The following is a 26146-nucleotide window of genomic DNA, read 5'->3' as shown; positions in this document are numbered from 1 at the left end:
AGCACACGTTACGTTCATCTTTCGTTCAGTTATATGAAGCCTTAGTATTGTAGGCTGGAAAAACAGCTCCACACCATCATGTTCCCACTTCCAAACTTCACTGATGGTTTGGTGTTTTGGGATGAAATGCAGTGCATTTTAAATGTCAAACATGATGGCATCCAAAGAGTTCAATTTTGGTCTCTGTGACCAGACTACACTGTCCTAGTCTTTCACAGGCGTATCTAAAAGTTGCCCAGCAAACTATAACATGCTTCAATATGCTTTTTCTCCAGCAAAGGGATCTTGTGATGCACATAAAGGCCATGTTGGCTGAGTGCATTCACTGAAACAGCTGTGCATTCTAATTCCATTTTTTTCTGAGTGCTCCTCGGCTCTTGCGCAACTCTTTAGGTCCTTCTTTTCACTCCTGTCTGAAATCTTGCAGGCATCACCTGTTCATGGTTTAATGATGTTCTTTCCGCTTCCAGAATATGACCACAATAATGCTCAGCACCTTTACTTGCTCAGGAATTCTTCTGCAACCAACACCACAAAAAGGCAGCGAAGGTCTTGAGGGAGCTCACCGGTTTAGCCCAACATGAGATGTCCTCATGTGTGACACCTTGGTAATGAGGAACCCTTTAATTGGCCATCAGTTGGGACTAAATCCACTGTTATTAATTTTCACTATAAGTGGCAGGATTGTATAGTTTATAGGATAGCTTTCTGATTACTGATAAAGCTCAGCTGATGTCTAGACCTTCCATGCCTTTTTGCACCTTCCTTTCTTCATGTGTTCAATAATTTCCTCCTGTGTCATTCAATTATATTACATCTGACCTCATTTTTTTTGACTGCTATGGTATGATTTTTATGCACGTGTGAACTGGATGGGTTGCTGCTGCCACCTGGTGAACATTCTGTCAATTGCACCTTTAGAACTACAGTCATGTTTAATAAATTCAAATACGCATATCTAAGAGGCTTCTTTGTCAGATTAAAAGTACCTATAAAAAACAACAACCTTTATAACGATATTAAACATACTTTTGTTTAAGCCTCAATTTCTACATGAAAACTGGTACTTTTTTATTGGTCTGATGCAATATTCTAATCTGAAATGCTGTGTTTTTATTAGGACTAAAGTTCAACTGGAGTTGAAAAAAAAAAACAGAAATAAAGGCTTTAACCCATCATCAATCTGTTTATCTGTGTTTGTCTATATAATACACAATACGTGTTTATCTATATAATACATCTCCCATAGTGATTTGAACTGCCGTAATAAATTAACCTTTCAATAATATTCTAATGTCTTGAATATGACTGTACATATACTTAGAAAATGTATGTGTTCCATGTCAATTTGACCTGCTGTGTAAAACATAGTGTAAAAACTAGGGATGGGATTACGCCTGAAGGTATAACAGGCATGTGCAAAGATGATTATGAATGAAAAATAAAAGTAACTTTAAACTTTTGCAAAACAAGTCAGCATTAAAAGCAGTTGCCGAAAGATACTGGACACAATTTAAAAACCCAAATATAATGCTTTAAATAAAAACAGTTAAAATAACATTGTTCTATTAACAAATAAAAAAACAACTTTTGATTCATTTCTGATGCCGTAAACTATGAGAAACACAACTGAAAAAAAGGACTTGACAATGAACCATATCTTTTAGAGTATTTTTATTTGATTTGAAAACTGAAACTCTTTGAGGTAACTGGGCACAAAAGGTGAATTTACATCATGTTTCACTGGCAATTCACAAACACTTAGCAAGGTTGGAAAGCTGCTCACTACAAAAGTGCATTTGCACTCTGAAACCATGCATAGTAGCTACTGTGTGTACAGCGATGGAAAACCCCACATTCTGTACCACGTCTCAGCAGATAAACAAGACTTTGTGCTTCATTTGAATAGGATTCCATATATTATTTAGAATAGTATTACATACAGCATCTAATCTTCTTACATTCTCACATTTAGCCTCTGCAAAATCTCATTGTGTTTGGTTTCGACGACTCAAAACCAAAAGAGTGAATATTCAAGTAATGTCAAACCTTTTCTTTTTTTACAGTGATATAACAGAAGAACTTCTATATTCCACAGCACTGTTGCTAAATACAGGTCAAAACTGACCTGACAGCCATATATGTGAACCATGCCCTATTATTATGCACAGCAGGGTATACATACACAGGTAATTATTGGCTATGGGGGATATTTACTAGTGAAGTTCATGTGCATGTTAGCAACTAATCCACCGCTCATCTAATGGAAATCTAAACTAGTTTGACATATTAGTGCTTTTCTTGTACTTAAATAGCTGTCTATATTGCATTATTGCTGACAATTAGCATCTTCATAAAGTGACAAGAACAAGGAAATAAAATCATAATAACATATACACATAAACTGATATACATATCTGTTATGGATATCATAGTTTCTTAAACTTTAAGGAGGGAAAAGTTGTTCAACACTGATATCCTAAACTGAGTGTTATTACTAAAAACAGTCACCTGAAAGCATTCCTTATAAGTCTGAATAGAATAAAAAACATCTATAATCTGTATAAAATTGCTTGTGTTTCTATGTCATACTTATGTCATACACAATGGATTACCGTTTTGTTAAATACTCTAATTAAGGCTATGATTACCATTAAGCACCGATATAAGTTCTTATTGTGTGCAATCGTGGAGGTTTAACTGATTTATGCATCAGAGAAACTCTTAAAATTGAGTCTTGACATATTTCCAGTTGGACTGAAGACATGCACCTTGAGAGTTGTCAAAGTATATGTTTTAATTTTTTGTTTTTTAAAAGGAAATTGAGCATCTTCCCTCATTTCTCCACAAAACAGTTTTTGTTATTTTGTGGACTAGATTGATGATAAAAATATCTTGCTTCCAATAGATGTTTTCTGTTCCAGCCTGAGAACTAAGAAAAGGTGTATCATTCAGAAATTATGTTTGTTTATGCATCCATCTTTTTTAAATTGTTGATTGAGGAAAATAAAATAAAGAAAAAACACACTGAGACTCCAGCAGCACAGTATTAGGAATACTAATGGACTTATGATTTATGCCAATCTGTTAGTTTCCCTATTTTTTTTTAAAACTTGTTCCCAAAAGAAAAAAAAAGATGTAAAGGGAGGAACATGGATAATAAAGAAGGATGGGGGCAACTCAGATATAATACAGAGATTGAAGTTGAAAGATAAACAAATCCGACCCCTGAGCTGTCTACAAGACTGCCTGACTGTAATGTTTAAACTATTGGTGCATTCATGTAAGGCAGCCCGCGTTCGGAGTACCCACTAGCAAAAATAAACCAAGTAAGTTAATTCAACATGAAAGTTATGTTTATTTTGGCTTTTTTTTTTTTTTTTAGAAACAGGGCACTGTAGTCCAACTACTCTGTCCTCCCTACAGAGACTGAAAGCTTACCCTCTCAGGAGAGAGCTGTGTACCGGGGAGGGGTTGAGTTATTTTTCACACTTGGGAAGAATATTTAATGCACTTTAAAATCCGGTGCGTCATATGGGCCGAAAAGTACGGTAGTTGTGGATGAAAGGGGGAACAAAGTGCAATTACAGTGTCTAGTTTTTGCTATGCTTAAATTCTTCAAATCATCATAATCTTTTTAACGTCAGACCAGGACAACTCAATTAAATTCAAAAACTGTTTTTAAATGACAATTTAATTGTATAAGGGTTAAAAAAAAAGCGATCCGAGCAAATGAAGACATTGATCTTGTCCACCTCTGAAAGATCCAAAAGCAAAATGAATGTTTCTATTTCATTCCTTCTGACCACCAGAGGGCAGTGCTGGATATCCCACACGCATGCGTAGAGGTCGAGATCTTATACCAACAAAGTCACATCAGTGAATGTGACCTGGGTGAAATAACTATTTAATCCTTTACCTGTTTAATAAATTGGGGCCGTTTTGGCCTAATGAAAAATCTTAAAGATTTGATTATTATTCTATAATCCAAACTAAAGAAATAACCTCCTAAATGGTCTGCTGGAGAAAAAGCACACTTCTGAATCAGTTTTTGCCTGCCTAGATTCATACTAATCTATGAATTGTTGCGATCATTCCCACATAATGATGTTGTAACTGTCGTGCTTGAATGCAGAGTATTTGTTCTCAGTATTTGTTCTCCAGCCCAGACACTGCTGGGAATAGACGCTCTTAGCGACCTGTCTTATTAGATCCGATTATTCTGCTTCTCTTCATCAGAGATCAGCTCCTTTTTTTTTAAATCACCAGCAGAATGTCATGTTTTTTAAAATGTTATTTTATGTTTAATAGGTCTTTTAATTAAACTCCTAATATAGTATAGCAGCAATAGCAGCCCATCTCTGTATATATTTTTTTAAATTCAAAGCTTGTATTACCTTATTGATTAGGTATTTGACCAATTATCTCAGATTACTAATTTTATTCAGTAAGGGTTAAAAACTTTAAATTATTGTGTGCTTTTTAGAACTTTAAATGTAGCAGAAGAGTTTTCCTTGTAATTTTTTCCAGACCTTTTTGTTACAGATGTTTGCCCCCTGAGCTGGGAGACCCGAAACTGACAGACGGGAGTCTTCTGATGGGCTTGAATTACCACTGATATTGATATTTGATTACTTGAGCTTAGTGTTGTGGCTGTCAAAGGAAATGGTTGGAATATATAAACCCAAAAGAAAAAAAAATCTGCTTTTGATTTGTAATTGTGGAGGATCATGTGTAGAGAGATTAGGTAAACTTCAAGTAATTACTTGGGGAAATTTCTGAATCACTCGTACAATTTGGCTTTTTCCTGGACAGATTGATCACATTCAATTAGACACCCTAATGGTTTAAAATCAAAATATTTTTGCCTTATAATCTCTAAACAACCCAGAAATGCCTGTTGTTAAACTTCTTAAATACTCAAAAATTCTGTAGTTTGTAGTCTTCAACATCTAGGATGAAAATATACAAATAATGTGTCTATAGAATTTTTCATGGACTCAATAAAACTCCTTTGGTGCTAAATCAGTCATACATACAATCTCTCAGGGTTTGCGCTGATCTGTGTTTGGAGTGAACTGAATTAAAGGTGTTAAACTGATGGAGTGCAGCTTCAACAAAAAAATCAGTTCTCTGTGACCCAAGGTCCTTGTTTTTAGAGGTCACTCCGGGTACAGCTTGTTCTGCGCGACATTATTTTCACAATTTTGAAAAATAGAGTGGTACAAAGTAGCAATGAATGTGACGGATCAGTAAATAATGCTCTGCTGAGACAGCTTTACAGCACAGAAGAAGGCTTTGTCCCACTCCTTCAAAGACTGATGTCCCTACTACCCATCCTTGATTAGAGCGAGGACATTCAGTGCTTGTAGCAGACGCCCAGAGAGCTCCACGCCCCCCGGTTTGCACGTGCACACTCAGTTGGGTGTGTTTTTCTGCTGAAATTGGTTCTCTGTAAACTAAAGCCCAATCACACGCGCCGACAGGCACACAGAACTCAAATTGCTCACATAAATAAGTTCTGCAGAGCGCTTAAGCGAACACCAACTAAAGCCATGCATCCTGGTAGCACAGCTGTAACAGTGAGGGAACAAATATACACAGGAAGTGGAGGCTGGAGGTTTTGTGCTTTAAAAGCTGAGTGTAAATACTGCCGCCTGCTCATCTGAGCCGGATACCTAGAAGATCTCAGGACAATGACTCCAGTCTTGTCTCTCTTTAGCTTCCCAGTAGCCGCCTCTGTACAGGTAGGACGCTTCTCCTGTGTTTTCATCTGTTCTCTTCTCAAACCACACTGGCTGGTAACCTTCAATGTCTTGCCCTGAAAACAAAGAGGTAAACAAGCTTAAGAAAAAGAAAACTTCCAAAATAAAATTATTAATATTGGTATTATTGTGATTGGTCAACACAAAGTAATTGTGCAGTGTAAAAAAAAAGGATGCACAGGTTTTTAACTTTTTAATCACTTCAAATCTGTAAAGGAAACCCTGCAATTAGTAATCAGCCTTAATCCTTTGCAGCTTATGTAAAGTATTGTCCCCTAAATGTAACTCTATCCATCTTTAGCTCATCTCTAACCAGCCTCCCTAAGCATCCCCACAGCATCGTGCTGCTACCGCCATGTTTCACCATGGTGGTGTGTTCAAAGGGATCTGCAGTGTTAGTTTTATGCTATGCTAGGGCGGGACGATATGGCCAAGACTTTTATCACAATATGTTTCTTAATTTTATAAACAAAATAAAAGCCTCAGAAAGATGCCTGTACAAACTTATGATAATTATTTTGCCATGTTTATAAAACTCTTCCAATATAACATTTTTAGAAATATTGGCATAAAAAAATAAAGCCCATTAAACTACATAAAACCCGGAACGTCAGTCAGTGACAAATGCTGTAATCATAGACTGTAACGTATATTGAAATCTTGGAAATGTCATATCACCGTTACTGAATAAAGTTATATCGCAATATATATTGATATTGAATTATTGTCCACCCCTGTGCTATGCATAATGTTATCAGAGTGTAGGCTATCAGAGTAAAACGGACCGAATACCCTCGCACACCAAACTTGAAGTCTCCGATGTGACAAAATGTGCACAAGTTTAAGAGGTATGAAGACTTTTGCAAGTCATTGTAAGTCAAACCTCAGCTAAAATCTGGATTTTCTTTTTCAGATTCAAAAACAGCTTTTTCCCAACAGCTGTACTGACATTAAATCAAGCCACTAACTGATGTTTCTATGTGTGTCTGTCTGTATTTAGTGTTGTATTGTTGCGTGTTCACACCGCGATGTGAGCATGCCATGCAGTACTGGAAAGAAATTCCACCAATTTGTTGTGTGGTCGTTAATAAATAAATGTTGATAAATTAGCTTAGCTTTAATTTATACTCCAGCTTTCTCTGCTGTATGTGTTAATAAAACTCTTCCAATATAACATTTTAGAAATGGAAAAACTAATCAATGCGTTTATTTTTAGTCGAATTGATTACTGCAACGGTGTTTTCACAGGTCTGCCTAAAAAGTGGATCAGACAGCTGCAGCTGATCCAGAACGCTGCTGCCTGCGTCCTCACTAAGACTAAGAAAGTAGAGCACATCACCCCAGTTCTAAAATCCTTACACTGGCTCCCTGTATCTCAGAGAATAGACTTTAAAATCCTTCTGTTAGTCTATAAATCCCTAAATGGCTTAGCACCTAAATACATCACAGACTTGTTATCAGTGTATCAACCTTCCAGACCACTAAGGTCTTCTGGCTCCAGCCTACTCTGCAGAACCAGAACCAGAACCAAACATGGAGAAGCAGCATTTAGTTCCTATGCTCCACTTATCTAGAACAAACATCCAGAAAACTGTAAAGGTGCGGAAAGCCCGAGTTCCTTTAAATCAAGATTAAAAACACATTTGTTTAGGATTGCCTTCAACTGTTCTAGTTAACTGAAACACCACTTCTTTGTTCTATTTTCTATCTACATTTTATTCCTACTTGCTTTTATTCTGTTTTATTTTGCTATATTTTAATCATGTAAAGCACTTTGCATTATCTTTGTACTGAATTGTGCTATATAAATAAATTTGCCTTGCCTTGCCTAATATTGTTATGATTTCGAGGGTTCCAAAGAACTCACCTTCCTCCAGAGCCTGGTTAGCTTGTGCCTCCCTTTTTTTTCTCTCCACTCTCTGACGGTCCTCAAGCCGCTGCTTCTCGATGTTAGCCTCGTCCCACAAGCCCGCCTCCATCAGCCGCTGGTCCGGTCGCAGGCGGCTGTCGGTGGGTGCAACGCCGTCCTCCGGCTCGTTCAAGGTCAGCGCCAGGGCGGAGAAATAGTGCATGTTCTCCGCGTTGTCTCTGCGAATAGAGGCAGAGCTTTCACACGCGCGCTCATTCAAGCAACGCGGACGCGGCGGCAAAGCGTTAGGGGTTCAGAAACGTACGGAAGAGGGTATTTTTTCCACAGCAGCTTGGGCTGAAGAGTCTGATAAACCGTTTTTTGTTTGCCTTCAGAGCCTCCACAGCCACGGCTGCTTTCCACTATTTTTGCACTTTCCATTTTGTCGTCCCAGGTTCCTGACAGGATGTAATGCGCCGTGCCCTCTCCGTCCTCCACTACCCCTGTCACCTAGAAAGCGTGAAGAAAGGGGCAAAAAAAGTGAAGATTTCGGCTACACGACGTTATAAAAAGTCTGGAAAGGTGTGAAACTAAATACATGCATTTTATCGGTCTGGAAGAACATCAAATATGGGAAAAAATTTGCATTTACAGACTACCTATCTCATAGTGATACATAATCACTGATCGACCAACCCAGATCAAATTAAATCAATTCCTTCCTTAAAGCTGGATTTTGACAGATGAGGAAAATGTTTTCCTCTTGACTTGGAAGCTATGCTGGAACCCTGGTTAGATGCGTAGTCTGCTCTGTGTCGAAGGTGCCGGTTAGCACATGTCTAGCGACTGCTTGTCTGTAACTGAGCGGAAAGGCGAGGCTTACTTTTCGTGGGACCTCCCTGGAGAAGTAGCTGTATGGGGAGAATTTGAGACGGCAGGTGTCCTTTGTGGTGGTGTTCACTATGTCAATGTCCCCAGACTGTCAGCGGTGTAAGGCATGAGAACAGTGAGACGTTAACAGCTTCTATTTTACCCCATTAGTTGTAATTTCTATCATTTGTAAGCCTTGACCCACCTGATCGATCCAAAGTTTCCCTACAATGATGTTGTGCACTGTTGATGTCACTTTGCTCCACACATAATGGTTTCCACTTGAGTGGAACTGCAGGTGAATGTTACCTGTGGCGAAGACCAGAACACACAAACACACCGTCAGTCTGGATTATTTGTATGTTACAGATTCAATTTGGCAAATTTTTACGTTAATACAACACCCTACCCAGGTATCAGTACCTTTTGAATAGATGTGTAAAAAAAAACCAACCTTAAAATGAATGAATCTTTTATTGCGTTTGCACAATCTTTGGAAAGACAGTGAAAAATTTTGTTAAATTGCACAGAATTCACAATTCTTTTGGTGTGTTTAAAGGGTAACTCACCCCAAAAATCAACGCTTTTGCTATTAAACTGTTAATATGGTTGTCTTATAGAGCTGTCTACATATCCTGATGATTATTTTGACAATTTCCTGTCATATTTGTCGAAATTCTGCTTTTGCGTCCAAAACCGTCAGTGTGGCGCCCTCCTAAGGTTCAACGGGTGTCTTGCATCGAATGTTGGTTCAAAGGTTTTTGTGATGTCATTTTAGAAACTGACGTGTCAGCAGTTCTGCCACTGTAGAGTATAAAAGCAGCTCCGTCTTGTGCCTCCGTAGCAAGTTGGAGTTTGAATAGTGAGTTTTGCCGTCCTATCTATTTTTAGGTTAGTGATTTATTAGCTTAGCATTCAGTTATTTAGCATTTATTTAGCTCTTACTAGTAGCCCAGACCACACCCAGGCCTCACCTCTTGCTCGTTTCCTGGTCCGCCAGGCATCGCCTCCTCTTGCCACATTTTTCAAGTATGAGACTGGGTGGCGTAAGGCTCTGATACCGGTGTGCGTTACTCTTTAAGAACACTGTGGCAGACTCCTGCTGTTAATATTTTGCCTACTCTCTTTTGCCAATAGGATATACACCCATCTTCTAGAACATTTCACAAGGTTAGGGTATACAGATACAGGGATCTTCCACCAGTCCTCTTTGCGCAGCCACTCCAGGTAGTTCTGAGTCATTTTGTGTTCTGTGTCAATTGTGTTCTTCTCTCTTCAACTCATTTTACAGGGATTTAGGTTTGGGGACTAAAATGGTCATGGAGAAAGATGGATGTGTCTCTCACAAGCAGAGCAAATGTCAATCTATTTTTAGTTTTCTGGCAGAGGCCATTATTAAAGACTTTTTAGAAAGCAAATAGGCCCACAGCATATTGGTTTAGTATTAGTGGACTTCAGGAAACCAAAGGTTCCCCACAGCAGCTGTGGCAATAGCAGACACAGAGTGGAGTGACTGAGAAGATATTTTGTTTCCAGGCAATTAAGACTTTTTAAGTCTCTGACACCTCACACGGAGAGCCTTTCTTTTTTTGTGTTGTGTTCTACTGCTTTACAAAATAACACAAGAAAATGTTCTTCAGCTGATAGCTCAGTCGGCTAATAAATAGTGAAGCAAAAAACCGAACAAGTGCACCTCTCTCCTCCTTTCAGTTTTAAAGCTGCTGAAGTCTAATATGGCTAATAATAACACAGGTTGTGGCGCAGTCAGACTGAAGCTGACAATTAGAGCAGAAAAAGCAGGAATCTGCAGCAATCCACCCTGGAGCTGTAGTTGATCGGATCACTAAAGAAAGTAATATGCAAAATTACCAGAAAGACAGAATTTGTACAGGGCTGCTGCTGTTTACAATTGCAAGGACAAGATTATTGCTTTTACTGTAAAATACTACATATATTTTTTCTTTGTGCCAGATCCACGTTTGTGTTGAAACACAATTTATTTCGGTGTATAATGATCCTTTATTTTTCCATTTGTAGCAGGGCTGGGCTATATGGACCAAAAATAATATCTCGATATTTTTAGACTGAATGCTGATATACAATGTTTATCTTCATATATTTTTCTTTTCATAAAGTAGTTATAAACAGGCGTCTCTGAATCAAAGCTTTATCCCAAAGGTCTCACAGACACATTTTTTTTAACAAACAGCTGTAGATCAATATGAGAAACAGCTGAAAAATAACCTACTGGAACACATAAAATTAGAATTCTACAACAACATAGACCATCAAGATACAAACGAAATAGTCTCATCCCATATCTCTTTTAAAAAAAATCAAGATATATTGCCCAGCCCTACTCTGCAGTAAAATGTGTCTGTGAACAGCAAATTGACAGGTAAGTGGAAGCAATTATAATAAAATAAAATAAATGCATGACTGAATCAGAGGTGAATACTTATATAGAGGATATTAAAATGTACTCTTGTGTTATCTTCTCTACTGTTTTGCCAAACAAGGAAGAGACAATTAAACTGTATTTCTTTTTTTTTTTTTAAAACAAGAGCTTCATTGTTTCCTACTTAGTTGTTTTGCTCCTATGAAGTAAGTTCAAATATTGTCATATTTTATTAATCATTACTTTTGCTCTTTACTAGAAAGAACCCTTTGACTTCAAAAAAAATTTTGCGGCATTAAAAGTGGTATCTAGTAATTTTCTTAGTATTGGTATTAAGTTTAAAATGCTAGTATCTATCTGCCTGTCTACGTCCTCAACCAACCCAACAGTAGACATGAGGTCTACAATTACTCCTTGTTTTAACACCGATTTCACCAGGAGTGGGTCCTGGTATTTTTCCTGGCTTTCCTACCAGATCACCCATTGGCATGTAGACAACATCTAATATTTACTAAGGAGACTTGATAACCCTAAGATGCTACTGTTTGCTGCAGTTGTCCAACAGTGAGCTTTGGAGTCTTGTTTTTTTCATCATTCCTTACCATTGCCCTTACTGTGTGTGGTGGAAAGTTAACGTGGGTCCCTGTCCAACCTTGTTTGTCACAGTTTCAGTTGTTTTTTAATTGTTCTCCTAACTGTAATATAAATGCAAGTTCACAGGAGTCACGATTTAGCTCTTTCTTGACCCCTAAAGATAAGCATATATCTGCTTTGTTCTAATGATATGTAGTCTTGTCTTCAACATTTAAAAGAGTGGCTAAAACAAATCCTCTGTCCTCATAAAGAAACAAGAAGTAACAGATTACTAACTAAAAGTTTCTAACAGGGCTGGACGATACAGAAAAAAAGCATATCGATAAAATTTACATCATATTGATCGATATCGATAACTATCAACAGATTCAAAACATATATTTTAAGTGCACCCCTGGCCATTTTATGTTGTTGCTTAGCGACCCATTTTTAGATACAGAACACACGAACACTGAATTCAAACTCAACCTTTTATTCAACCAACTTTTTGCCAAAACTGCAGGTATTTAAAAAAAAAAAAGAAAAAGTATGCACTCTCTCTGAACTTTTTGAAGGGGGCGGAGCATTCCTGGGTCTGCGTTTGTTAGAGAGGGTAATGGCAGACTAGTGTGTAGAAAAGCTCCACGCCCCCCGATACGAGAATGTAATTATGTAATATTAACCTGATAGGCTAAAATGCCTATCATGTAGGTTCTATATCAGGGAAAACTGTTTTATATAATTTTTTATTGAGCCTTTTTTTTCTATCATTCATATACGTCTATCGGTCGATATATGTTGTTATTGAATTATCGTTCAACCCTAGTTTCTAGACCCTCTGCGTGTTGTCCAAGAGTAAAAACCGCTGCAGTTACATTTATTTAATTGGTACCATAAGAGGTACAACGAGTGATTCTGCCAGAAATAAAATCTTAATGTGCACTTTTTTTCTTAATAAATAAGTTTGTTTGACTTAAAGGTTGGTCTGTGTTAAAAAAAATTGTGTTAAATTATACTGCTGCAAAAAAAGATTAAATCATGTTAGGATTTTTTTTTATACACATTTACCAGGAGTGCCAATAAATCTGGATGGTGCTGTTCTTTATTTGCTGCTGACTGTTTCTTACCTAATGGCATGACAGAAATATATTTCCCACGAAACTTGCTGTCAATGGTTATGTGTTGCCACAGAGTCCACCCTCGCTCTGACGCCACATGGTGGGCAGCAGCTGGTGGATGATGGCTGACCTGAAATTAAACGGCATCAGCTGGCGTCAGTGAAAGCTACTAACTGCAGACCCATCACACCATTTGAATGCTTAGATTGGTAAATCGATGCTTGTATGCAAACTAAACGTGCGGTGACGAAGAAGTACAAGCGTGTTTGCGTCTCGCCTGCTCAGAGATGGAGCGATAGCCGTACTCGTCCATTCGGTCCAGCTCGTACGTCTCCCCCAGCAGAGGGTTGAAGGGCTTGGCGGTTCGATGGACTGTGGTTGAGTAGGATGAGACAGAAAAGGCGGCCACGAGGCACATCTGCTCCAGGGAGGAGTCGCAGCGAGCCGCCCGGTCCAGCAGCTCGCTGTACTCCAAATCCTCCGTCAGGCGCTGCAGCATCGACAGTGGCTCGTTGAAGTTTACCTGCAAGAAAGCCTGTCGTTTGTTTCTGGAGAGACGAAATTCACCTCTAGAGTATAACAAAAAAAAAAAAAAACAGCCAATTACCCAACTCGTATACGTGCAAAATAGTTATTTGATTTACAGGCATGGGAATCCTGGATAGGTCTTTTCCGATACAGTTCTTCATGATGCTCCACAAGTTAAGGGAGTAGTTTGGTTTGTCAGGGATACGGCTGCGCCTTGTTCTCCGTAGCTGCATCTGGTTTGTGCCAGAGGTGTCCTTTAAATTACAAAATACACATACATATTTTAAACTACGACACTTATTTACACCCTTTAAATTTTTTTCTTGTATTTTCGTCCTGTTACGAACACCAACTTCAATGTATTTTAATCAGGATTTTTTTGTGACGGAGCAACACAACACAGCGAATAATTATGAGGACGAAGGGATTTTGTTTTTTTGCAAAGTTTTGTCATAAACTTATATTGAGCCCCTTTTACTGTGATACCCCTAAATAAAATCAAATGCTGGGCTGCATAGATCCAGAGCGCAGGTACCAGAATCTGTTGACAGGACAAGTTTTGCACTCCTTTATGTTAGTGGCAAGAAGAAAATGGTTGGCAAAAGAGAGCTATTTGAAGATTGCTAGAAGGGAACACATCAAACAAGGCTTAAGACGGTGCTCTGGTCAGATGAGATAAAGATTTATCTTTTTGGGTTGCATGACAAATCCTACAAGAAGTGGAAAGCCAAAACTACACCCTAAACACAACATCCCCCTGCAGTATCATGTTGTGGAAATAGTTTTCCTCAGCAAAGGCAGGAAAGCCGGTCAGAACTGATGGGAGGAAGGACGTTAGTGTTTAAAACGTGACAAAGTGTGAACAAATTCAAGGGATATGAATAGTTTTACACTCTACATCTCACTCTGCTGAGTTCTCCTACTGTTCTCCAATTTGTATTGTTTGTTGTTATTTCAACTTTTAACTTTATGTTCTCTGTCTTTTTTCTACTTCATAGAAGGTACACCTGGTCTGGTGTTCTGTTAGCTGTGACACCACCCAAGGGAGCAGATCATCCGCCATTACCATATAACATAGAAATTATTCCTGGATCAATGTGTGCTTCTGTGATTTTTTTGTCTCTGCTCTGTCTTCTCGAACCCTCAGTCGGTCGAGGTAGATGACTGTTCATACTGAGCCTGGTTCTGCTGGAGGTTTTCCTTCCTGTTAAACGGGAGTTTTCCTCTCCACTGTCACTTCATGCTTGCTCAGTATGAGGGATTGCTGCAAAGACATCAACAATGTAGACAACTCTCCCTGTGGCTCTATGCTCTGTCAGGAGGAGTGAATGCTGCTTGTCAAGACTTGACGCAATCTGCTTGGTTTTAGGAAACCTTAGGAAACTTTTTGACCAACCTGTCTGTATGAGTTGATTGAATTTGTCTTTGTAAAGTGCCTTGACATGATGTGTGTTGTGAACTGGCAGTATGTAAATAAAATTTAATTGAATTGAATTCAAGACAGGCATATTTGACATTTAGTGTTAAAATAGTTTGGACTTACACTCTCGTTGTGAGTCCAGTCATTGGGCACTCCTCCACTCATCATACTCTGGTTACTGCCTGAGCGCCTGAAATGGAAGAAAGTGGATTGGAAAGATAATAAGATAATAGCGGTTAGCGTCGCTAGAACGCAGCGTTGACATCTCAGCGTGTTTACTGAACGTGATGCTCCCTACTTGCGCTGGATATTGCTAGTGGCAGTCACAGTTATGAAGGAAGGGGCGTCCTCCATGGCGTCAAAGAACTCCGCCTCTTCATTTTCATCACTCGCGTCCCCTTCTTGAGACCGCTCCACACCTGCAGGAGCAAACATGGGACAGGTTGGATGAAGAAGCTTCTATTTGTATAAATCGTCAATTTATATATTTTACTGTTATTGTTTACTGAGGGCTCGTAAATGGGTTGAGTAGATAATGTATACAATGGGATTCCATATTTCAGTTTAATTAAGCAGAATCAAAAATAATGAACAATGTGTTGTTCATTGTTAATTTACTCAATTTACTAATATAATTTGGTATCACTGAGCATCCATCTCAACAAGTAAAAGTAATGTTGAAATATAATCAAATTCAGTTGAGATTTTAACATTTAAAAGAAGGAAAGGCTTTATCAAATTTGACTCATGCTGTTAGATAAATTCATATTTTTACACTGGTATAGCGCTCAATAAGCTGCATCATAAGGTGTGCTAAGTACCTGAAATCATAAAGTAAAACCCGAGAAGGAAGAGTCTTTAAATGAGAAGGTTATTCAGTTTATAGTCTGTTGCTGCAAATTAGTAGAATGAAAATTTTCTAAATGCTTTTTTGAACAATTTGTGAAATATAATCCTTATAATTCACTAGAAGTAATTGAACGAGGGAGAGTAAACCTTGCAAATCTGTGCACAATACAGGTTAAAATGTTTAAGGCTCAGCTGCAACACTTCCTCACTCCTGTCAGCCAGTGTTTTTTTCATCCATGCTGTTGCTTCAAACTTTTTTGATGGATTCAAACCTTTTCTTTACAAATATCCGATGCAAGTGTTGCTTTGAAGCACTGGATTTTGTTACTCCTTCCATTTTAGCTGAAGCAATAATTAATATGTGCATTGATTTTTTTTTTTTAAACCAATTTTCAATCATCGTTAATTAAACTGCCGTACCTGAATATAGTTTAGCTCTGCTACAACAATCAAGTTGTCTTGAGTCTTTTGTCAAAGAAATGAGAAAGAATAACAAGCTGTCATAAGAGGGCTACTCCCCCAAAATGTTTACTGAGACCAACATTTTTCTTCTATATTATAGATAGTAGATTTGTCTCTATGTGGCAATGACAGCGGTGTCTCACCTGTATATGAGGTGGGATTCTCCCTCCAGGCTCTCTCCAGGCTGTTGTGCTGTTTGGCTAACTGCTCAATGGTCTCCTCCAGATGGTGGCGCTGTTCTCTCTCATAGTGCAGAGCCTTCTGCCACCGCTGGCTGTGAGATTCTGCCACATCCAAAAAGTCCCGGCAAGCCTGAGGAGAGCGTGGGTGAACGCAACAAACATCAAAGCGGACGGCGGGCTCTGAAGCGACGCCACATTCCCTCGTTAAGAGACTCCCCGCAATTAATCAGTTTAGCCTTTACGCTGGCCTCCTCCGAGCAGAGGCGGGGGCTGTGTGAACTCACATTGATCATAGCATTAGAGGTGATGCGGAAGAGGGTGGCTCGCTCGTTAACGGCCTTCACTTTGTCCGTGCCTTCGGTGGACCCACGCAGGTCTTCGAGCTCGCTGAGGGAGCGCTGGAGGGCGGCGCCGTGCTTTCCGATCAGCTCATTGCAGGTGCTCAGATCCTCCAGCTTGGTGGCCAGAGACTTCAGCGCTCCCTGGGTGAGGGCACGGTCCTCCTGAGGCACAGGGGTTTCATCTCCTGAGTCGTCTTCACACAGAGACACCAGTGCAACCAGTTTAACAAGTGGCCCGTTAAAAAAAAACTATGTCTGAGCAGTCATCAGCGCGTTAACGATGATGATGAGGCTGAGTCAGCTTTTAAAACGCTCCAAGATTAGAGCGAGACGACTTAATGGGAAACGGATGGGAGAGGATAATAACACTTCACACCCTGATCACTAAACAACCCGCCTTCCACAAAAAATCGGAAAAGCTGTGAATGAACACGGTTGCCTTGGAAACGTGGGCCTATGCAATCAGGAGGCAAGGCTATTTTTAGATGAAGAGGGAGAAAAAAGGATGACGCATTACCCCTTTTTCCTCCTCTCTCTCTCTCTCTCTCTCTCTCTCTCTGGCTCTCCCTTCCCTTAGCTGGCATGAGCCGAGCTGCGAGTCTCTAGTCCTTTCAGAGCGTTTCAAGGAGACTGGATTGATTACCAAGCATTACAAAGCACATTTACTATACACAGGCCTTTGCACGAGTCTTCATGAACCTCGAACTTTGGTACGTTTTGTCGTGTTACAACCACAAACTTCAACGTATTTTACTTGGATTTCATCTGATTGATCTACACAAAAACATTCACGCCGTGTGTGGCGGAAAAGTAGCACTGCACATCACCCTGAACAAACCATGTTAGGGAAAAACAAAAAGCTGGTGGCACAATCATGCTGCGGGGATGCTTTTGTTCAGCAGGGACGGGGATGGGAAGTTAGATGGAGGTAAATGCATTGCAACACTGGAAGAAAACCTGTCAGGCTTAAGATTGGAGGGAGGCTTGCCTTTAACAGGACACTGCCCAAAAAACACACAACCAATAGAATGATTTAAATGAGAATGAAATATGTTTACAGAGCTTCTCCACATAATCTAACATTGTTTCAGCTGCTATGCAACAAATACAAATCCATGCATCTGTTTAAAAAAAATGTTTTATCCATAAATATTTTTGAAAAACATCTATTCTGTCACTTCCACTTCCCAAATATGCTTATATGTTGATTCTTCAGAAAGAAAAAAAAAACATTAAAACACATTGAAGTTTTTCTTTGTTAGGTGACAAACTGTGTTAAAGTTCAAAAGGTGCGAATACTTTTGCAAGGAATGGCCTTTAATTTTCTTTTAACAACTCACAGACCTATAACTGCTATAATCCAGTTTAGTGCCGCTCCTGTTCCTTAAAATACAGAAATTTGGGATTACTGTTAATTGCTTTTCCAAAAAAAAAAAAAAAAAAGTGCTTTCTTACTTTAGGATTCTTTTAGCCGTGAAATATTAAGTGAATGTTGAAGCCTAAATTTGTGCATGTAATTGGAAATAAAAAAATAACGCAAAAGATTACAGAAATATGAAAAGTCCTGCATTTGTGTAGAAATTGGCTCAGAGCCTATATTGCTTAACTGTGTTTCTTTTCTACACACTAGTCTGCCATTACCCTCTCTAACATAGAAAGTACCCCTGTGTCTCTGCTCTGCTCTTTTTACCACATTTTATTTTATTTGACATGTTGTAGCATTAACAGAAACACAAAGAGCAAACAATGCAATTAACGAACAAACAAAAACATAAACAGGTCCAGGACAATCATAATTATTAAAGCGTTAAATCTGCACACTATGAAGCACAATCTAAATTTAACACACCCACTGGAGGTAAAACAGGGAATGTGGAGGTTTTCATTTCAACGCGACCATTTTCTTTGTGAACGTTAAACTTCGGGTGAAAAAGGAATATTAATGTGTGTGGACAAACTATTTCTTATTTTACCATTTATCACCTCTCATGTTAGTCATTTTTATTTTTTAAATATCGGCATCTTTCCGCTAAGTAAAACTGGACTGATATTAACAATTGATGTTTATTTCCATCTACTTGTTCTTTGTGCCAGTGTGAGAGGATGGTGTTGATCATGCGATTTTTAAAATGCATTTATTTTGGCCATATGAGTCGACAGAGAGAGTAATGCATTGCAGCCAGAACTGTGTGTGTGTTTTTTTTTTAATGAAGCACAGAGGCAATGTCAGCAGTGTGGTCATTTTTCACGGTATTGAAAGAAGACGTAAAAAAGCAGCGTGTAAGTCTAGACTATAACCCACATTCAAAACTCTGTTAGCATAGCTTTCAGTTGGTACAAATAAATGTGCGTTGGTGCATATATATATATATATATATATATATATATACGCAGATCAGTGAATATTGGTTATTGGACATAACAGCAATAGTAATATCGATATATATGCCCAAATTGTCATAGCGGTGCATCCCTAATTTTAACCAATCTGTCTGTATGGTTTGATTAAACTGACTTTCTAAAGTGCATCGAGATTATGTGTGTTGTATAAACGTAAAATGGAATTGAACCGAATTGCATTTTAAATAACCCCCCCAAAGAAAACACATGCATCTGCCTCTATCCGATGTAATGACATGTTTCTAGGTCAAAACTGTATCTGTTAAACGAAACACTGCATGATAAATCCCAGAACTCATAAGCATGTAGTTTGAATCTAGGCCAGTATACTCTGGCCTACGAGTTCAAAAGCATGGAGACAAACTACCACACTCTATTAAAAGGGGGAAGAAAAAAAAAAACAATCAGGGCAAACTGGATTAGGGAAGTCTCTGGAGAAAAAAGATTAAAAATGAGAGGCTGAAATATACTTCAGGCTGTAATGGTTCCATGACCCACATATAGCAGCTTTCTGCCGCTCAAGGTGGTAAGAATTCGATTTCTCCGAGGCCATCTGCCATCCAGCATGTTCATATGGAGATGCAAAGCCATTAAGCTCGTCCTGGAACGTAGATGGATGTGTGGGGGAATGACACACGGCGCTGGTGAGTGCAGTAATGGGTTGTTTTTTTTTCCCCCAACGCTGGAGAGTCACAGGAGAGTCTGAGAGCAAACGGTGACTCATAGTTAAATCACACGAAGACACCCACAGGTGATAAAAGGAGCGTCATAACGGACGCGGAGTGGGAAGAGAGTCGGTATGTGCATTTACAGAACACATAACAGCCACAACACACCTCTATTTTCACAGATTCCCAAATGCAAAGCTCAGAGGTGCCTATCATGTGACGGGATATCAAGCAATAGGTGCCTCACTGCTTCTGCAAACTCCACTTAATTACCGCCGCTCTGATCCGTTCAGCCAATTAATCTGCTCTGGGACCGAGCCCGGTGGCTGCTTATGGGTGGCTAATCTGTAATCGCCTCACCAAAACACAGCGGGATTCTCAGCTCTGCTTGCCGTACAGTCAGATAAAAACGAGCGCCCACTAAGCCTTTCACAACTGAAAACAGCGTGTATGGTGATTTCTGAACTGTCCATAACCTCAGATGCGATGCAAAAACGGGTTTGTTCCTTTAGATTCTCCTTTATACGTTGGCTTCCAGTCCCGGACGCAAACAGAAAATCTGCAAGTGAAGCATTGATTTTTATCTCGCAGGTACAACCCTTTCCTCCAGCCCTGAAGAGTGCCTACAAAGCACCTCTTCAGGCACTGATCTGTGTTACTGCTGCGTTTAACAGTGTGCTATATAAACACAATGTGTCATTTTTTTTACACCTCTGAAGCTACCTCTGCATTTTAATTGAACACATAAAGGTGAAACTAAAAAAAAAACTCCACATTGAGACACTCTTCGGACAATAACAGAGACACAAATTGATTCAAAAGGCATGCAAAGCACAAATGATCCACCTGAAATCCTGTTCTGCTCTACATATTAGAAAAAAAACGTCTTACTTACAAGGCGACACTTAGCGAAAAAGCTGCACTCGGATCTGCCTTTTGTCCATGAGTGGGAAAATATTTTCAATGAAAGCCTCTCACACGCGCCTGCTATGCCTCTCCCTGGCTCTTTCTTTTTTTTGTTCCTTTACCCCTCCTGCTACCAGAACAGGAGGAGGAGGAGGAGTCAGGAGAGGAAGGTCATTTCATTCAGCACTCACTGCCATCCCGCTGAAGGAGACAGGGACGGCGATAGGATGCAGAGTGGGAGGGGGGTGGATGCACATGTCTAAGCTTTTTTTTAATGTATCTGTATTTCAAATCAAGAAGGAAGTGCTCATAAATTCAAGATTTCCTGATTTAGGTCATATCCCATCCGTTTCTTATATTATTTAACATATAATCATATTCGTAGTAAAAGAAATGTAGGAATTTTTATTGGAAATGCCCCTTTTGGCTTTACAGTAATCAGCCATGTCCCAGCAGACAGCTCGGTGCTGCCCTCTGGTGTCCTGTTTTTTAAAGGACACTTTAAATGATGAAAAATGTTTGCTTTTAGGAAAGTGGGCCAGAAGAACCATTTTTCTTCTTTAAAAGTCTGTTTTCTAGGCCAGGCAGTCTGCTTTGATACAGAATTAAAAATATTAAATAAACTGACCCTTTTAAAAATATTAAATGCTACACAGTAGGGCTGGACGATATAGAAAAAAAGCTTATCGATAAAAAAAAATGCATATCGATTGATATCGATAATTATCAAAAAGATTTAAAACCTGGCTCTTATGATATTGCTAAATGACCTACTTTTAATAAAGAACACATAAACACTAAATCTCAATTAAATACTTACTTAACCAACATTTTTACCCATAACTGATTTTTTAAAGAAAAATAACTGAACTTAAGAGACCTGGGTGATGTTATTAAATACTGACAAAGAATAAACTAAAGTGACCAGTAAAATGACCAAAATAAATGTAACAAATAAATAAATAGAATAGCCTATTTAGGTGGGAATAGTGCACTAGTTACTCCTCAGGTTCCATTCTCTGTCTATATAGTCAATTGAGAGGCTGATGCAGGGCTGACGTCCGAGGTTGTGGCGTGGGAAGACACAGATTGCAGCTCATTTTGCACTGATTCCCTGCACTCGTTGCACAATTTAGGGAGCGCTGTTAGAGAAAAACCCGGAATTTTATATCGCGGATCAAGAGTGGCGAGTAATTTTTTGAAGCCAGGTTTTTCAACTGCAGACAACAGCAGCATATCCATCATCCATTATCGTCCAGTCCTACTACACAGTCACTGCTTTCATCACGATGCATTAGTGAGATTTTAATGGCTTCGAAATAGGAGGAACGTTAACCGTACCCGAGTGATGGATCAGGAGCGTGGCGTTGGCCTTTGCCTGTTGCAGGGCCGACATCCATCTCTGACACTCGCCCTCAGATGTGGCCTTCAGGTGGTAGCTTCGGCCTCCGCTGGTTAACACAAAATGACAGGTGTCACCCACCTCGATGTGAGCTTTGGCCAGGGGAATAGTGCCCCGGCAAGTGTGCGCCATCTCTGCCTGAGTCCTAAAGGAAAAAAACAAACAAAAGAGGCACAGATATTAATCAAACTTGTGCAACAGAAGAACAAAAATAGGTGCTGCCTCTGCTAAATAGGTATGTGCCTTTTTCATGTCATTGACAGTATTGCTGGCTCTGCACCTTCCTGTTAGCTGTGTTTCTCACCAAGAGGGAGTCACAAACGGAGCTATTGCTGCAATTAGCTAGGTGTAAACCCCATTTACCCACAATGAAAGAACTCAGAAATTGTTTTTTTTTCCTGTCTGTGTTTGGTCCTCTCAACCCCAAGTAGGTAGCAGTACACTGGTTCTGCTGAAGGTCTCTTCCTGTTAACAGGTGCGGTTGCTTCCCACTGTCGCCACATGCTTTCTTAGACCTGACCTGTTACCAGTTGGCATTATATAACCAACTAACCTTGACAGTACTTCACTGTAAATACGATCAATCTTGAATTGAATCAGTGTGACTGGATGTGGTATTAGTATTAATTAAAGGTAAACAATATATTTAATTATAGCTGTATATTAATTAGACCTGATGTCTGGTAAAGTGCTTTGAGATGACGTTTATTGTGAACTGGTGTGATATAAATAAACTGAAACGAATTTTTAAAAGCAGCTGGATCATCATCCAAAACAGCAAAAAATGTGAAAATATTGCAGCACCACAATGATTTATGAGATCAAAGGGCAGCCTCCCAATCAACACGCAGAAACGCTTTGTGAACCTGTAGGGCGGAAAATGCACTTCAGGGAGACAAATCAGAATTTCGCTAAAGAGTAAGATTGTGATGTTTAAAACTGGCTGCGATTGCTTTCTTTTCTGAGCATGGAAGCATTAAAATCTGCTGAGCTGCTGTTACACAGTTTAAGCGAGCAAACAGGAGAAAACAAAATGGATGGTAGGGCAATGGTATAACCGGTGTGCTAATCTGTGAACAATGAACAATATACCACAGATTCATCACTAGCAAAATGTCACTATACACTGTACATACAGCAAAGAACTGCTTGGACTGCTGCAATACGTGCTAGCAAACAATTTATACGTGCTGTGCATTCAATTCAATTACATTTTATTTACATAGCACCAATACACAACACATGTCATCTCAAGGCATTTTACAAATTCAAATTAAATCAAATCACACAGACAGATTGGTCAAAAAGTAGATATCAAGTCTTGACAAGCAGCATTCACTCCTTCTGAAAGAGCGTAAAGCCACAGTGGAGAGTCGTCTGCATTGTTGATGGCTTTGCAGCAATCCATCATACTGAGAATGCATGAAGCGACAGTGGAGAGGAAAACTCCCATTTAACAGGGAGGAAAACCTCCAGCAGAACCAGAACCAGGCTCAGTGTGAACAGTCATCTGCCTCGACCGACTGGGGGTTAGAGAAGATTGAGTAGAGACACAAAAAGCACAGAAGCACACATTGATCTAGGAATACTTTCTACGTTATATGGTAATGACTGATGGAGGGAACTCTTCATAGTAGGTTCAAACTCTCCAAGCCTATAATATTTTTGGAGAATCTTGCTGTTTAATGTAGCATAAAAAGGGTTGGGAGGTAAGGAAGAGGCAATGATGCCACAACTAAGTAGTTTGTATTTGAAAACAGCTGATGTCCATGTTGGGATGGGCATGGGCGGTTCTAGAAAGGAGCCTTTACTGTTATGGCCCATGTAGATAAATCAGTTTCTTATTATGGCACATAATCCGTAACTGATTGGTCCCTTGGACCAATTTCATTTTGTAACCTTACAGTTTTAACTAAACAATGATTTAACAATTAAGGTGTCAAATTTTAGCCTCAGACGTATTGCGATAGGATAATAGTTTTCATCTGCTAGATCAGGGCTCAGCAAACAGCAGTTCCAGAGCCACAAATGGCTCTTTGGCTCACTTAAATACATTAAAACAATGTAATGTCGCCCTGTTTTTATTTTTGTTTCAATACTTTTTTCCGTGCACCCATGAAAAAAACACTTGCCCCGCCCCGCCCTAGCAAACTTGATCTAGAACTGCCACTGGGGATGGGAGAGTAATGAATTTGTATTTCTTTTCCAGCATCGGGCGGGTACACCCTGAGCAGGTCCACAGTCTATCCATCATGGGAAAACATAGAGACCCGCTCACACCTAAAAACAATTTTTGAGAGACCAATTAACCTAATAGTCATGTTTTTGGGGGGAGGAAGCTGGAGTACCTGGAGAGAACCCACGCATGCACAGGGAGAACATGCAAACTCCATGCAGAAAGACCCCCAGGACCGTTTTACTGCAACAAAGCTATCCACTGCTCTACTGTGCATCCCGCTGTAAAAATATTATTTTTAATAATTTATTATACACAAATACATCAGGCATGATGATATGGACAGGTCTTTATGAGTCAATGTTTGCGACTAGAAAAAACAAAAAGTTTAATGTCATATTCCTAAAAAAAACACACACACACAAACAAACAAAAACTACAACCCTGCACCGCGTCATTACAAACACGCTGCGTCGGCCGCAGGACCCCGTCACCTGTAGTAGGACAGCAGGCCGTTGCTGAGGACGAACCAGCGCCGCTGGTAGCCCTTCAGGTAGTTGGTCCATTTGAAGAGCCAGCCCCTGTGGGTGTCCAGGCACGGCAGGTGGAGCCCGGGGAGCGTAGGGGAGGGCAGGCTCCTCACCAGCTCGTTCATCTGTTCCCCCGCGTCGGCCGGCCGCGTCCCTCCTCCAGCGGGACGCACGGCGCAGACACTTGGCGTGGAGTTGGAAACAGCTGCGCCGTAAGCTAACAGCAGCAGCAGGAGCAGCAGCAGCAGCCAGGCGGCTTTACTCCGCTGTTAGCCTGCAGTTGTTCCCCTGCGTCCCCGGGAAGAGAGGCGGACCCGCTGTAAAAACCATCACGCTGGTATTTTTAGAAATGCAGGAACACTAAACCACAAACACTGCGCTGTAATGCGGTGCTGCTGGAGCCTGTGGGCGCCAGGGGAAAGGAGAACACGATGACGTCCTCATTACAGGATTGCAGCTTATGGATGCACCCCCCCCCCCCCTCCTACTCCTCCTCCCCCTCCTCCGCTTGACATATGGCATTTTCTGCGATTTCTGCTGTGATCTACAAAATAGAGGCACAGCCAGGGCCGGTTCTACGCCGGGGCGAGAAGGGGGCACTGCCCCTCCCTCCCAAGTCCTTGCCCCCTCAATCAGCCAGAAAAAAAAGCATCTTTGTCATCTCTGTGTCCTCTCCGCTCCTCCTCAATGTGTGTTGTGCCGTCTGAAAAATTATAATATATAACCACATAATATATAACCACAGAAATTTAGTACAACTATCTCTCCTGTCAAATGCTTTCCTGTTTTTATTTTTGTTTTGTTTTGTAGTTGAAGCGTTTCAAAAGAAGGAAATACACTGGCCGCATAACGTAAGCGGCATTTTTTTTAAAAGCGTAAATTCACACCAGACGCTGCCAAGTACACTCCACAGCTGCATGTTTCTGCGCAGAAAAGACGTTTCGCCAGGGCCAATGTTTTCCCCCAGGGTGGAAAGTTTGATTTCATGCTGAAATCAGGATAAATGAAGTAACTTTGCAGGATATCCTGCAAAGTTACTTTATTTATCCTGCAAAGTTATTTTATTATCCTGCAAAGTTACTGTATTTATCCTGCAAAGTTATTTTATTATCCTGCAAAGTTACTGAATTTATCCTGCAAAGTTACTTTATTATCCTGCAAAGTTACTTATTGTGAAATCCGCTGCAATTCACTAAAATTCTCAAGCTATATGCAAACCGAAATTTCGTTCTGTACGCACTCTGTGCATACAAAATGACAAAGTTTGTCTAAGTCTAAGTCTAAAAGTATGGGTCCCTGAAAGCATGACATGAAACATCATTAGCTGTTTTTAATATTTGCTTTTAGTTTCTATTTTCCCATGTTTTATTTTTGTTTCTACATTTTAGTCCAACTTGCTTTTATTCTGTTTCATTTTCCTATATTTTAATCACGTAAAGCACTTTGCATTGTCTTTGTACTGAAATGTGCTATACAAATAAATTTGCCTTGCCCTGCCTTATATGGAAAGAGCACCAAGTAGGAGGCACACCTTGACCCAAGCTGGGCAGGAGGGGTAGAGGTCCTAACTAAAGTGGCTGTTGGATAAATCTTATTCTATTTCCACAGAGAAAACACAAATCACCAACTCCATAAATTGGCTGGAGCATAACGTGATCACATAATGATGCCTGCTTCCCTCACATCTGTGTGCCTAGGATCGGCCCTGC

At 39.8% G+C, this 26146-nt stretch overlaps 1 protein-coding gene across 1 annotated transcript; it reads right to left on the bottom strand.

Annotated features, from left to right (window-relative positions):
• Window positions 1–1657: 1657 nt before the first annotated feature.
• osbp2 (oxysterol binding protein 2) lies at window positions 1658–24911 on the bottom strand. Its single transcript, XM_012876431.3, has 14 exons — window positions 24402–24911; window positions 21671–21876; window positions 16299–16549; window positions 15976–16144; window positions 14820–14940; window positions 14645–14711; window positions 13218–13355; window positions 12851–13096; window positions 12583–12703; window positions 8690–8793; window positions 8498–8593; window positions 7940–8124; window positions 7633–7853; window positions 1658–5821 (listed from the first exon to the last, which is right to left on the bottom strand). The coding sequence occupies exons 1-14, from the start codon at window positions 24560–24562 to the stop codon at window positions 5679–5681; spliced, it is 2229 nt and encodes a 742-aa protein (XP_012731885.2). The 5' UTR covers window positions 24563–24911; the 3' UTR covers window positions 1658–5678.
• Between the last annotated feature and the right edge of the window lie 1235 nt (window positions 24912–26146).

The sequence above is a fragment of the Fundulus heteroclitus genome, unplaced genomic scaffold (genome assembly GCF_011125445.2).
Source record: "Fundulus heteroclitus isolate FHET01 unplaced genomic scaffold, MU-UCD_Fhet_4.1 scaffold_70, whole genome shotgun sequence".
In the NCBI taxonomy this organism is placed as follows: Eukaryota; Metazoa; Chordata; class Actinopteri; order Cyprinodontiformes; family Fundulidae; genus Fundulus; species Fundulus heteroclitus.
Note: the sequence above shows the minus strand (reverse complement) of the source record. Positions and strands in the feature narration are given on the sequence as shown.